At 39.3% G+C, this 14,473-nt stretch overlaps 1 protein-coding gene across 1 annotated transcript in view; it reads right to left on the bottom strand.

Moving 5' to 3' along the window:
• The window catches only part of LOC134338631 (protein phosphatase PTC7 homolog), a 34,774-nt gene that overhangs the window by 18,800 nt on the left and 1,501 nt on the right, over nucleotides 1–14,473 (bottom strand). Inside the window, exon 2 of the mRNA XM_063034626.1 lies at nucleotides 1,986–2,165. Coding sequence (XP_062890696.1) covers nucleotides 1,986–2,165 — 180 coding nt within the window. The remainder of the gene's footprint in view (nucleotides 1–1,985; nucleotides 2,166–14,473) is intronic.

The raw sequence follows: 14,473 nt of genomic DNA on the forward strand, positions 1-14,473 counted from the left end.
TAGAGCGTCTCAAAGTTCAGAGGTATCTGGGACCTAAGTACCTTAACTAATGTTCTATGAATACCTTCCCAAAATAGACTTAATTTAGGGCAATCCCAGAAAATATGAAAATGATTTGCCTCCTTAGAGCCGCACCTTCTCCAACACATCACATTTGTATCTTTATATTTTTCCTGATATGGGGTCTTGAAGTATCTTATAATGTTTTTCCAACAACGTTCTCTCCAAGTCAAAGAATTAGTCGAGGACCATTGAAAGCTGCAGATTTTCCCCCAAGCCACCTCTGAAAGTACCAACCCCGCTTCTTTCTCCCACTTCTCTTTAATATACAGTGTATTTACATTTTTAGCATGGGAGAGTGCATTATATAGGCGAGAAACTGATTTACTAGGTATTGAACTGCAAGCCAAATTCAGAATCTTGAAAAATTCTAATTCTACTGTTGATAGGTCTGTATATCTACAACTCTGGTTAACATAGTTTCATATTTGAAGGTACCTAAAAAAGTCATTATGTTCTAGGCCATGTTTGTCCTGCAGGATTTGGAAACTTTGTAATACTCTTTTATCTATAAATGAGAGGTAGGTTGTAAGACCTTTCTTTATCCATAGCTCAAATCTTTTATCTCCTCTGTTGGGAAGGAATTCGGTATCATATGCACACCATCTAAAGAGTTTTAGCATGTTATTAATTCCACATGAATTAACCACCTTCTGCCATGCTTTTAATGTAAGATTTATCCAAGCATTATTAAATTTTTCCAACTGGGCCATCAATCCTTTGTCAGCTATTGAGGCCTGAAGAGGAAAACTGTCAACTAATCCAAATTCTATTTCCTTCCATCTAGCCTTATATTCCCTATTACACCAATATAACAGAGGGGTTATCTGTGAGGCATAAAAATAATTTCTCAGGCAAGGAAGAACCATACCTCCTCTTTCCTTCCCTAACTGTAAAGTGTTATATCGAATTCTAGGTTTCCTTCCTTGCCAAATGAAGCAGGAAATCCATTTGTCCCATTCCCTGAATTGATTATCATCCACCTCCACTGGTAAAGTACGGAAAAGATATAATAACCGAGGAAGAATATTCATTTTTATAGTATTTATCCTTGAATTTAAACTTAAAAAGGGGATAAGATTCCATCTATGCATATCTGCTTTTATCTCTGAGATTAATGGCCCATAATTTACCTGTGACAGTGTTGAAAGATCCTTCGGCAGGGTTATTCCTAAATATTTTAATGATTTAGCTTCCCACTTAAGATCGTATGTATCCTGCAATTTTTTGGATGGTGTATAATTTAGGGACATAACCTGCGTTTTCTTTACATTTATTTTATAACCTGATATTTTCTCAAAGTCAAAGACAACCAATTACAATATCTAAAGGGGAATCAAGAAAATTTATTGAAAACTGAGATATTTCGGAACGAGTTCTATAGCAGAAACTGTCTCCTTCCGAGTTTAACTAGCTATATAGTTCTAGGAACAATTTATTGAAACATAGAAAGGGTCACTATTTGGTTGAATTTCCAGAAGGATGGCTTTCAGGAACTGAAAGCTAGGATACTAATATCCACAAGGCACATAAAGATATGATTCTATACATCATAGCAAAAACCACTCAGTTCAGAACACTGACCATTAAAGAATATGGTGAATGTGGAGCTAAACAACTTGCAGGCTTACTTCAGAGCTCAAATAACATGAGTTAGGAGCAGGCTTGAGTTTCTTTCTACCCACTGAAATATGTTAAGGGTTAGCTTATATGTAAACACTATCTTACCAAGGTCTATTGCTATGTTAAAGCAAAATTTATCAGCAAGAATATTAAATGATCTTTCAATAAAGGATTACTTCCATTTGTAATAAAATGCAAATACATGCAATGAATTTTAAACCAAAGTTGTAGCGTCTTTAAGAGGTACAAGGAATAATGCCTTTTTAAAGTCTAAAGTAATCTAGCAAACCTCAGATCCTTACCTAGCAACGGTACCTTGTTCTGTAATAATTCATAATAGCTTGCAGCAAGGATTCCTACAGGATTAGTTGGTACAAAGCGCCCTTCCCGTACCAAACGCTCACATGTTCGCATCAGGGTCCCTGAGAATTGGGAAGGATCTACTCCATAATCTCTCCAACCTCCAACTCCATCTGCTACACCTGAAAGAAAATCAGTTGGTATATAAACATAAAATTTGTTCATTCATCAAAAATTGTAAAACCCATGCAGTAAACAGTCAAATCAAACTTATTTTTGTGTAGAACCACCCCTAACCCCATTCCCCCCCCCACCTTCTGTAACATTTCCAGCAGTTATTGTTTTATTGTTTAATTTCACTTTATGGGATGGGAGAAAGTTTTGAATTGGAATAAAGTACTAAACTAATTCTGTTTCCACTAAATTGAAATTAACAAAGAGCTGGAAGCATGGATACAGTTCTATTTTAGCTACATCCATTTTTAATGGGAAATAAATTTCAAAAGCTATTATTTTACTGAAATATTTAAATGAAATTTTGCAGCATGCCTCCAATTTTTGGAATTACAGTACAAATATACTGGGACACAGTATATCTATATGGCTTTGTGTTGTACCTTGACTTATTCAGGAATTGTTACTTGTATGGCAAAACGCTGAAGGTGGATGCATGAGTTAACAGGAGTTATCACTAATCCTTAAAAGAGGATATTTGCCTCAATCATATCCACTTTAGAGAATGATTATAATTATTCCCAGTTCATATCTGTGCACCAAGAATGCTTCCAATAATTTTTTTTTGGAGTACTTAGTGATCTGAAAGGCAAGATAGTAGCCATTCAAATGAGTAAATACCATTTTTACCGCATATTTTGAACACAAGTCAAATTTATGGTTAAGTTTGGGGGGGGGGGGGTCTTAAAAACTAGGCCCCAAACAAGTCACAAATCTACCCCTTCCTTGAATTATACACATTGTTGGAAAATTGAGAGTAATTACAGATGTTTATCAGCTTCAATGGCCATGCCTTGTTAGCAAATTTTCTTGATTACAATAGTCAAATTTTCCAACACTGCTTTCCAACACAGACAGTGGATACTTGCAAAGCTTTTGATTTTTGAAATGCACATGATCGTGTTCAACAACTCAGTTATGGTTTAGCATAATTTAGTAACTGGTCTTTCAATCTCTTTCCAGCAAAGAGCAAAGCTGGTTACTGGAAAATCACAAAACACCACAACATGCGAGTAGTTGTCCATGATTTGCTTAAATATTTCAGAAAAGTTTTCCAGCATCAAAAAGCTCAGATCCACTTATGTAACAATTTAGCCTCATTACCCCACAGTTCTTATGGTTCAAAGACTAGAAATTAATATCAGAGTGCCCACTGGATGGAAACAGCTTTCATATTGCTGGACAAATCCAGGAAACAATGTTTCATATTTCAGCAGATTAATATGATCTTTGGTACACAGTTGTCTAATAAAGTGTAATTGTTGCATTAATTAATATTGTTGCATCTCGGATGAGTGAAATTGTTTCCAATAACATTCTGCAAATTGAGTGTTAACATTAATCAATATTTCTAGTTTGTTAATTACAAATTTGAAGTATTTTAGAACATAAATAGGAGTACCCGTGGGCCAGACAGGTTGCTTCAGCATTAAGATCATGGTTGGTCTAATCCTGGCCTCAATTCAATTTTCCTATAAATTCACCCAAGACAATAAGACCATAAGATTTAGGAGCCGAATTAGGCCATTTGGCTCATCAAGTCTGCTCCACCATTTCTTCATGGCTGATCCAATTTTCCTCAGCCCCAATCTCCTGCGTTCTCCTCATAAACCTTCATGCCCTGACCAATCAAGAATCTATCAACCTCTGACTTAAACATATATGAAGACTTGGTCTCCACAGCTGCCTGTGGCAAAGAATTCCTCAGATTCACCACTCTCTGGCTAAAGAATTTCCTCATCTCTGTTCTTAAAGGACACCCCTCTATTCTGAGGCTGTGTCCTCTGGTCTTAGACTCTACTAACTAAGAAACATTCTCTCACATCCACTCTATCAATGCTTTTCACCATTCCAAAGGTTTCAATGAGGTCATCCCTCTTTCTCCTGAACTCCAGCAAATACAGGGCCAGAGCCATCAAGCACTCTTCATACGACAAGCCAAGCAATTATGCAATCATTTTTGAAAACCTCCTTTGAACCCTCTCCAGGTTCAGCACATCCTTTCTAAGGGGCCCAAAACTGCTCACAATACTCCAAGTGAGGCCTCACAAGGCTTTATAAAGACTCTACATTACATTCTTGCTTTTATATTCTAGTCCTCTTGAAACAAATGCTAACATCGCATTTGCCTTCCTCACCACAGACTCAACCTGCAAATTAACCCTTAGGGAATCCTGCATAAGGATTGCCAAGTCCCTTTACTGAGCCTTAACCAAATTAAAGCTGTTATTTTCAGCCTCAAACATATCTAATGAAGGCATCCAGAATTCTCATGAATTGAGAATTCCAAAGATCCATAGACCCTCAAAAATTCTTCTGCAGCTACAGCTACAATTTTAATTGGCAAGTCCTTATCCGCAACTCAATTCTGGATTTTCCCAGTAGAAAATATAGTTCCTTTCTCAAGCCACTATTTTACATTTCAATAAAATCATCTCACAACGATAATATACCCAACCTGCTCAATCATTCCTTACACACACAAAAAAAAAATCCTTTTTATCTGGGAATCCATCCAATAAAGGTTTTCTGAACTGCATCCAACGCAGATATTTACCTTCTTAAGGAAGGTAAATATCTTCTTTAAGGAAGCAAACAATGCAGTCCTCCAGGTATGGTTTCAAAGATGCGTATAGTTATAACAGGATTTATCTATTTAATACTCTCATCTCGCTTGCAGAAAGACCATCAATCCATTTGTCTATTTTACTTGACATAGTTCATGTACAAGGACCCCAGATCATGCTGGACAGCATCTCTTTGCAAACAATATTCTTCTTTCCTATTCTTTGTATCAAAATGGAAATATATTACCCACCTGACATTTTTGAACATTCTTCTAGATCAGGGGTTCCCTCTGGGTTCATGGACTCCTCAGTTAATGGCAAGGGTCCATGGCATTAAAAAGTTGGAAACCCCTGTTCTATATCTATTTACACACTAAGAAAGAGAACTCAATCTAAAATTCCAAGAAAATTTTGTTAAACCATTGAGCTACATCACCTATAGTTAGGGATAACTCAAACGACGAGGCAAAATCCTAATCACACTATAGTTTAGCACACTGTGATCATCTTGGTTTTGCAGATTGAAATAATTTGACAGAATGGAACATGCAATACAGATCTAGGATTTGAACAAAAAAGTGGAGAAAAAATGGTCAAGGCTAATTATACTGAAAATATGCAAATGCATCGATGATATTCAGTAACTGTGCTAAGAGTCCTTAATGCACAAAAGTTTAAAGCACCCATTAATAGACATTATAGAAAACTAGAGGGGAGGATGGGGGAAGGCACTCTAAAAAGGAAACCTGGATTGGATAAATAGCAACTGAGTGGAGTGTTAGTATGATAACTAGCACTGATGTAGATCTCACAGATTACCTACCTATAACAGTAGAGAAGGGTATTTGACCTTATAAATTGAGCTGACATAAAATCAAAGGCAGTCTCCAAAGAATATAAAGGGAGTTTGTGAAAAAGCAGTAATTCGTAGTTAGTTAGTGAAAGAGATGTGTAGGTAGGAGAAAAGGGAAAACAAGAGCAATTTAAATTCTCTAACTCATGTCTTCCATCAGAATGCTCTTTATTGATTACTGCTCGCCATCAACCCCTCAAAACTAAGCAGTAAACTCAAAGTCCTGGGCCTCAACACCCTCTTGTGAAATTGGATCCTGGATTTCCTCACTTGTAGACCCCAGTCAGTTCAGATAGGCAAAAATATCTCCTCCACAAGTTTGCTAACGTCACCACTGTTGTGGGCTGTACCAAAGGGGGTAATGAATCAGTATACAGGAAGGAGACTGAAAACTTGGCTGAGTGGTATAATAACAACCTCTCACTCAATAAGACCAAGGAAATGATTGTAGACTTCAGGAGAAGGAAACCAGAGATCTATGAGCCAGTAATCAGAGGATCAAAGGTGGAGAGGGTCAGCAAATTTAAATTCCTGGGTGACATTATCCAAGAGGAGCTATCCTGGACCCATCATAAATATTGCAAAGGAAGCAAGTCAGTGCCTCTACTTCATCAAAAGTCTGCGGAGGTTCTGCATATCATGGAAATGGAAAACCTTAGCAAACTTCTACAGATGTGTGGTGGAAAGTGTGCTGACTGCCTGCATGACGGCTTGGTATGGGAACGTCAATCCCTTTGAGCAGAAAATCTTACAGAATGTAGTGCATTCAATCCAGTACATCATGGGTAAAACTCTGTCAACCATTGAGAACATCTACATGAGATGTTGCTGTAGAAAAGCAGGATCCAAAGATCCTCACCATCTAGGCCATGCTTTTCTCGCTGCTGCTATCAGGTAGAAGGAACAGGAGCCTCGGGACTCACACCACCAGCTTCAAGAGCAGTTACTACCCCTCACCTATCAGGCTCTTGAACAAAAGAGGATAGCTCTGCTCATTTAAGAACTCTTATATTATTATTTCATGCCCATTATTTATAATCTGCATTTGCACCGTTTAGTTCCTGATGTTTAGTTACTGTTCTATAGGTTTGTGGATCTCAGGGTTGTATGTGGTGTCATGAATGTACTCTGATAATAAATTTTACTTTGAACGAGGTTCATTAAATTTGAAAATGGAGGCCAAACTACAGACAGAACAAGATTTGAAAAAAATCATACTGGTCCTCCCCAGAAAAGAACAACCATAAACCACATGGTAGAAGATGCCTTCAGCACTACAGCTATTGGCAAATCTATACTGCCAGTCTTCCAAACACTCAAGCAAATATTCGTATGTACATAAGTTAGGAGTTCGTAAACTAGGGAGGACATGTGTTGAGGAATTGGGAGTCAGCTAATTTGGAAACAGCGAATCAGGGCAAGTCAGTTTCAGTGTTCAGAAAGTAGATATAATGATTTTGGAACTTGAAAGAAAGATAGGTTTAGAGGAGGAAAGTGCTTTCCGTGCAGCTGCTAGAAGAAATAATGACATCTATACTGTCGCAAACACGAGGAAATCTGCAGATGCTGGAATTTCAAGCAACACACATAAAAGTTGCTGGTGAACGCAGCAGGCCAGGCAGCATCTCTAGGAAGAGGTAGAGTTGGCGTTTCCAGCCAAGACCTGATGAAGGGTCTGCTGCGTTCACCAGCAACTTTTATGTGTGTTACATCTATACTGTATTGTGACTGTCATCTGAGTTACTGGCAAGACATTAATGCTGCTGATATAAAGGTCTTTACAAGGGGTGATTGATAAGTTCGTGGCCTACGGTTGAAGGAGTCAATTTTAGAAAACCTAGCACATTTATTTTTCCTACATTTACACACTTAATCCAACGGTTGTGGAGCATACGGATCCCTTTGGTGTCTTGGACCTCCAGAAGTGGTCCACAGCAGGGGTGATTGATAAGTTCGTGGCCTAAGGTAGACGGCGACGAGTTATTAACTTCAAACTTTCTGCATTTTCACTCAGAGTTGAACTGCACGTGCATGTAACGAGAGCTGTATAACTCATCTCCTTCAACCTTAGGCCATGAACTTATCAATCACCCCTGCTGTGGACCACTTCTGCAAGGAAGGGATCTGTATGCTCCACGACCACTGGACTAAATGTATACATGTAGGAGGGGACTATGTTGAAAAATAAATGTGCTCGGTTTTCTAAAATTGACTCCTTCTACCTTAGGCCACAAACTTATCAATCACCCCTCTATTTATCACAACAAGTAGTCATATCCTTAAGATCAAAGGTGATTTAATGCAATTTCAATAGCTACAATAACTACGTTTGACGTGCTAAGTGACAATATCAGTCTGGGCCACAAGCTTCCTTGAACTTGGTCACAATTGTGCAAATTAACAGCCGATGTTGCCTGGTTTGATGTAGCCCAATTAACATAACCGCATTGTTTTACGTTTGACTGATGTAATTGAGAACGTTTCACCATCACTTTGCACTGCAAACCATGTCCTGAGCAGCCAGACTCCTGCTGTGGGCCAGCAGCCTCTGCTCTGTAGACAGTACCGTTTGCAAAGCTGTCCTTTTAACTTCAAACTGATTATTGCTTGCAATTTACATTAAGGAATGAAGACTGTTTCTTCTTTGAATTATTAAGTGCTATATTCACATAATTCCTTAACTTCAAAATATTGCCGAACATACTGCATCAACTCCGAGAATGGGAAGATTTGAAGCATTTTGGAGGATTTTGTTTTCAACCCTTATGATAATAGTCATGAAGTGAATATAAAGTTAACAAATAAAGCATGAACACAAATAGTTAAGAATATGGGAATGCATTTGCAATTCATAAGAGGGGTTATGAAGAACCACCCCCCCCCCCATCCCTCTAAATCTGCCACAATGGCAGAGCAGATGGAGCTGCTATTCTCAGTTCCACTAGCACATGCTCAATCTTCTGGTGTTGGGTTTGCATATTTTCCCGATGACAGCATGCATTTCCCCAAGGTGCTTCAGTTTCCTACTGCATCCCAAAGCAGGTTAGTTGTCTACTGTGAACTGCCTTTAATCCAGAAGGCTCACAGGGGAATTGGGGGGTGGGTGGTGGGGGAATTCTCTGAGCCAGCAGACTTGAAGGCAAAGTAACCTCTTATCAAATGAAAGCCATCAATTGTAATTTCAGAATTTGATCAGCTGTAATTAAATGCAATTTTCAATAAGCCACTTCTAGTACATAGCTATTTCACACAAGGATTACTTTTTAAATAGGATTTTTAATCACAAAAATATTTCATGCCCAGTAACAAAATCCAATATGTTTGTGTTTGGAACACAATGGACAGTTGTCTTAGAGAAAAGCTGAACAAACCAGCCTACCACCTCAAGGACTTTAGAAAGGCAAGATGAAATTTGATTGAAACATACAGCATTCTGAAAGGTCTTGACAGGGTGGATGTGGAGAGGATGTTTCCTCTTATGGAAGAATATGAAACTAAGGTTAAGTGTTTAAAAATAAGAGATCACATATTTACGACAAAAGAGATTAATCTCTTTCAGTGGGTAGCAAGTCTGTAATGAAAGGGTTAAAAATAGACTTACTTAAATTGTTGTCTGCTCAGTGCTGAGTGAGCAGGCAAGTATTACGAAGTTAAAAAAATCATGCGGCCTTGATTCACAGGATCCAAGAGGCCTTGAAACAAGCAGAAATGTAGCAGAAGATAAATTTGTTTTGTGGCAATGAGTGACATTGGCTCATTTGACAATGTACTGAATGGTCTACGTATGTGTCATTAAAACTGACTAGCTTTAGTAATATAATTAGCATATATTTGTAGATTAGGAAAGCAGGGCTTTTTGAACATACAGCATGGGTAGTGAGCAAGCTCATCAGATTTCTCTTCAAACCAGAAATGTGATTGCTGCCAAGGATCTCTCAAGTTCTTCATCCTTGCTGTCAGAATCAGGTTTTATATCATCGGCCTATGTCGTGAAATTTGTTGTCTTTACAGCAGCAGTACAATGCAATACATAGAGAAATAAATGTGAATTATAAATAAGTATGCAAAAATAGAAATTAAAAAGTAGTGAGGTAGTGCTCATGGGTTCAATGTCCATTCAGAAACTGGGTGGCAGAAGGAAAGAAGCTGTTCCTGAATCATGCAACCTTCAGGTTGGTAATGGGGGTCCTTAATGATGGATGCTGCCTTTTTGCGGTATCACTCCTTGAAGATATCCTGGATCCATGATGAAGCTGACTAAGTTTGCAACTCTCTGCAGTTTATTTCGATCTTGTGCAGTAGCCCCCCCCACCCCCCGCATACTGGTGACGCAGCCAGTTAGATGCTCTCCATGGTAAATTTGTGAGTGTCTTTGGTGACATGCCAAATCTCCTCAATCTCTTAATGAATTATAGCCACTGCTGTGCATTCTTTGTAGCTGTATTTAGGTTGGGTCCAGGATAGATCCTCAGACATACTGACAGCCATGAAGCCAGACAGTCCCCAGCAAGCAAAAGGGCACGAGATTTGTTACTTCATTTATCTTTATACTGTATTTTAGTCTTACTGTTTTGCTAATCTTCATGTCATTTACTATACATTAACAAAATACCCTGCTGTAACCTTAGCAACACACACAAAATGCAGGAGGAACTCAGCAAGTCAGGCAGCAACCAGGGAAAAGAGTAAACTGTCGACATTTTGGGCTGAGACCCTTCATCAGCACTGGAAAGGAAGGGGAGAAGTCAGAGTAAGGTGGAGGGGGGAGGGGAGGATGTAGTACTAGTTGGCAGGTGAAACCAGGAGGGGGAGGGAGGGAGAAATAATGAGCTGGGAAATTGATTGGTGAAAGAGATGAAGGGGTAGAGGAAGGGGAATCTGATAGGAGAGGATAGAAGACCATAGAAGAAAGGGAAGGGGGAGGAGATCCAGAGGGAAGTGATGGGCAGGTAAGGAGATAAGTTGAAAGAGGGAAAACAGCAATGGGGAATGTTGAAGGGGAAGAATGGGAATGTGCCACTACTGGAAGATAGAGAAATTGATGTTCATACCATCAGGTTGGAAACTACCCAGATGGAATACAAGCTGTTGCTCCTCCAACCTGAGTAGGCCTCATCGCGGCAGTAAAGGAGGCCATGGGAATGGTGAGTGGGACTGAAATGGGTGGGTACATGGAAATTCCATTCTTTTCTGGTGGACAGAGCGTAGGGGCTCAGCTAAACAGTCTCCCAATCTACAATGGGTCACAATGGTATACAGGAGGCCACACTGGGTGCATTGGATACAGTCGATGAGCACAACAGACTCGCAGATGAAATGATGCCTCACCTGGAAAGATTGGGTCCTGAATGGTAGTGAGGGAGGAGGTGTACATGCTGCTGTAACCTTGCAGTGTTCCTTCTTCATTAACCCAAATCCTCAAACTTACTTTATTTCCATCATAAGGTTTTAAGACTTTCTTCCTCAAAAGGATAGAAGCAGTCTGAATATTTTTGATGGCAGAGGTAGATAGCAAGGGGGTGAAATAATATCAGTCAGACAGAAATGCAGCATTAAAATTGTAATCAGATCAGCCATGATTGTATTAAACAACAGAGCAAAGTTTAAGGGTCTGGGTGAACTACTTGCTTCTAATTTGCAAGGGCATATATAACCATCAGCAGTTTTCAATAAGGCAGAAAAATTGCAAGGAGCACCACCTACCACTAAAACATCCTTCATTGACTTCACAAAAGCCTTTGGCTGTCTATTGAGAGAGACTGTGGTTGCCTTAAAAATTTGTGTCCACGCTACATCTGCACGATGGCAATGTATTAGTGATCCTCAGTGATGAGTTCACTGGGGACCAAATTGCAGTGTGGCATGGGGTCAAGTAAGGCAGTATCATTATATTAATTCTCAATTTTTCTCTCAACAATATTCTACCTCACCTCCACCATGCTTCCTGCTGTAGCAGAGTTAAACTACAAGCAAAATGAGAAGCAGTTCAAACTATCTCACCTCCATTCCAAAACGTAACACTTCCAACTTCAGTGTGTAGATAACACTTTAGAACAATCACAGTCAACCCCAAATTAATGGCTCGCTCACTTAAGGATCAGGGAGATGGGTCTTTCACTTAACACTTAAAACAACTCTCCGAACAATACAACCCTGCCATTAAATGAGCATGACATTAAATGTTCACAAGATGATCTTGGAAGAATCTGGGTCATTTCATGTCTCAAGATTCAAAGAATGCATAAATTATACAACCTTGAGATTTGTCTGCTTACAGGCAGCCACAAAGCAAAAAACTCGAAAGAACCCAATTAAAAGAAAGACCAACAACCAATGCGCACAGAAAGAAAAACACACAGATCATGCAAACAACAGGAGTGAACCAAATTGTGTCCTTAGATCCAAATCCCCAGAGCAGCCCAGGGCAGGCCCAAAGCCTCCATCTCAGTCCATCATATAAGCGGGGCAAACCGCCAAGAAGCTCGCAGACACAAAGCACAGCAGCCGGAGCAGTTCACAGCCTCCACCTATCAGCAAAGGCAGAAATCTAGCACAAATTGAAGACTCACCAGCATCAGCAATGACTTCACTTCAGAGACATGGTCTATTTACAGCAGGCAACTGAAAGCCACCTTCACAAAAACCTCTAAAGTCTAATGGATAGGGTAAGCCAACTTCAGCATCCTCAGCTAGGCCATGTCACTTTCAGGCCAGGCATAGGATTCCCAACTCCAATCTCCAACATTGCAATGGAACTGTGAGTAAAATACTGACATGGATAAAGAATTGATGGGCAAACAGGAAACAAGAGATTAGTAATAAATAGAATGCACATGTGGAAGACAGTACTTAGCGGAGTGTCACAGACTATCGTCATGGTATGAAAGCTGGAGTCAGGAGCAGAAATACTACAGCACACGCAGATGTATGTGCTACTGAAATAGGAAAAAAAAAGTCACACAGGAAGAATGCACACAAGTTTGGTAACCAGTTTACCCCCACCCCTCCAAAAGCAGTAAGAATGCTTGTTTAAAATTAAGCATTTTAATTTGGAGTGTTGATTAAATGGAGCTGAAACCCAATTTGCAGACACTGGAAATCTTAAAAATAAAAACAAAACATTGGTAATACTCAGGTTAGACATCTTCTATGGAAAGTGAATAACAAAAAATGTTTCCGATAAATGACCTCTCATCAGAACAAATTTTCTGCCCAATTCTTTCCAATACTCAGCTACCTGCCTGAAATGTTAATCTTTTCCCTTTCCCTCGCCACAGCTTCAATGTTTTGTTTTTATTTTGAATGACTGTAGTTGGAAACATTCAAACTGTAAAACACAAAAGCTACATAATTAGGAAAATATAACTTTGTTAACTATACAAAAAGTAGATATGTGGGCTAAAGGGCATAAAAATTTGCACTAACAGGAAGCACTGTGGAAGATAATGATAATATTGCAGCAACTATGGAGCACAGAGGAACATGGCTCTGGGCTGCAGTAGCATCGATGATCTAGATATGTATAAATTCCATCGAGGCAATTTAAATTCATTAATTTAAATAAATCTAGCAAAGAATATAGCTAATGATAACAATGAAACTACCCTGCAGTGTCATAGCAAATCATAAACATGATAAATTCTGCAGATGCTGGAAATCCAAAGCAACACACACAAAATGCTGGAGGAACTCAGGTCAGGCAGCATCTAGGGAAATGAACAAACAGTCGATATTTCAGGCCGAAACCCTCCTTCAGGACTGGAAAGAAAGGGGGAAGACATCAGAATAAAAAGGTGGGGTGGGGGTTGGAGGAAGGAGGCTAGCTGAAAAACGATAAGTGAAGCCAGATGAGCGGGAAGGGTAAATAGCTGAAGGAGGAATCTGACAGGAGAGGAAAAGGGGAGGAGTAGTGGTACCAGGCAGAGGTGATAGGCAGACGAGAAGAGGCAAGAGTCCAGAGTGGCCAGAGTCTTAGCAGTCCACCTGGTTCAGTAGTTTAAATCAGGAAAGGCAACTTGTTATCCTATAGGTTCTGACCTATATGTGACTCCAGACATACAACCATGATCCCTAGCAACTAGGGCATCAAAAGTCATTAGTAATAGAGATCATACTTTGAGCAGATAAACTCTCTACAAGGAGACCGAAGGCACTCAAATGTAGGCATTTGACAGGAAAAACCAGTGAGGGGGGATGGAACATAGAAACAATAATGTACTGAATTAAACTAGTGATTAAAAGCCTCACTAAATTTGCTCCTTTAGCCCAAGTCCGCATTCCTCCATTCTCTACGTAAAGAGAATGGTTACTCGCCATTTCAATTCCCCTTCCCATCATGACGATAAATACTGGCTGTGGTAGCAACACCAGATCCTGAAAAATGAATTTTAAAATCCTTTACAATATTTAGCCGTTTCTTTTGACAGCATGGCTAGACTGAACTGACAAGTTTCACAAAGAACCACCAGCTAACTACAGTGTGCATATCAGTGAATTCTAGATTTCTTTGCTTGTGCTACCAAAGTATCCAAAACGCTGGAGATCAGTTACATCAGCTCTCCTGTTCCATCCTGAACTCAATAGAGGCCAAGGATTTTACATCTGGCCCATCCAGCCTGTTCATTCATTTTGTAAGAGTTGATGACCTTCATTATAAAAGAAAGCCTCCCCCAGCTTGCTTTATTAATTCGATTTTCATTTCAAAGTCAAAGCAGCTATACGTTACCACATAGTACCTTGAGATTCATTTTCTCGCAGGCATTTACAGGGGGATAAAGGAATACATGAAAAACCATATGTAAACATAAACTGACAAATGTGCAAAAGATAAATTGTG

This window comes from Mobula hypostoma, chromosome 27, assembly GCF_963921235.1.
Source record: "Mobula hypostoma chromosome 27, sMobHyp1.1, whole genome shotgun sequence".
Taxonomy (NCBI): Eukaryota; Metazoa; Chordata; class Chondrichthyes; order Myliobatiformes; family Myliobatidae; genus Mobula; species Mobula hypostoma.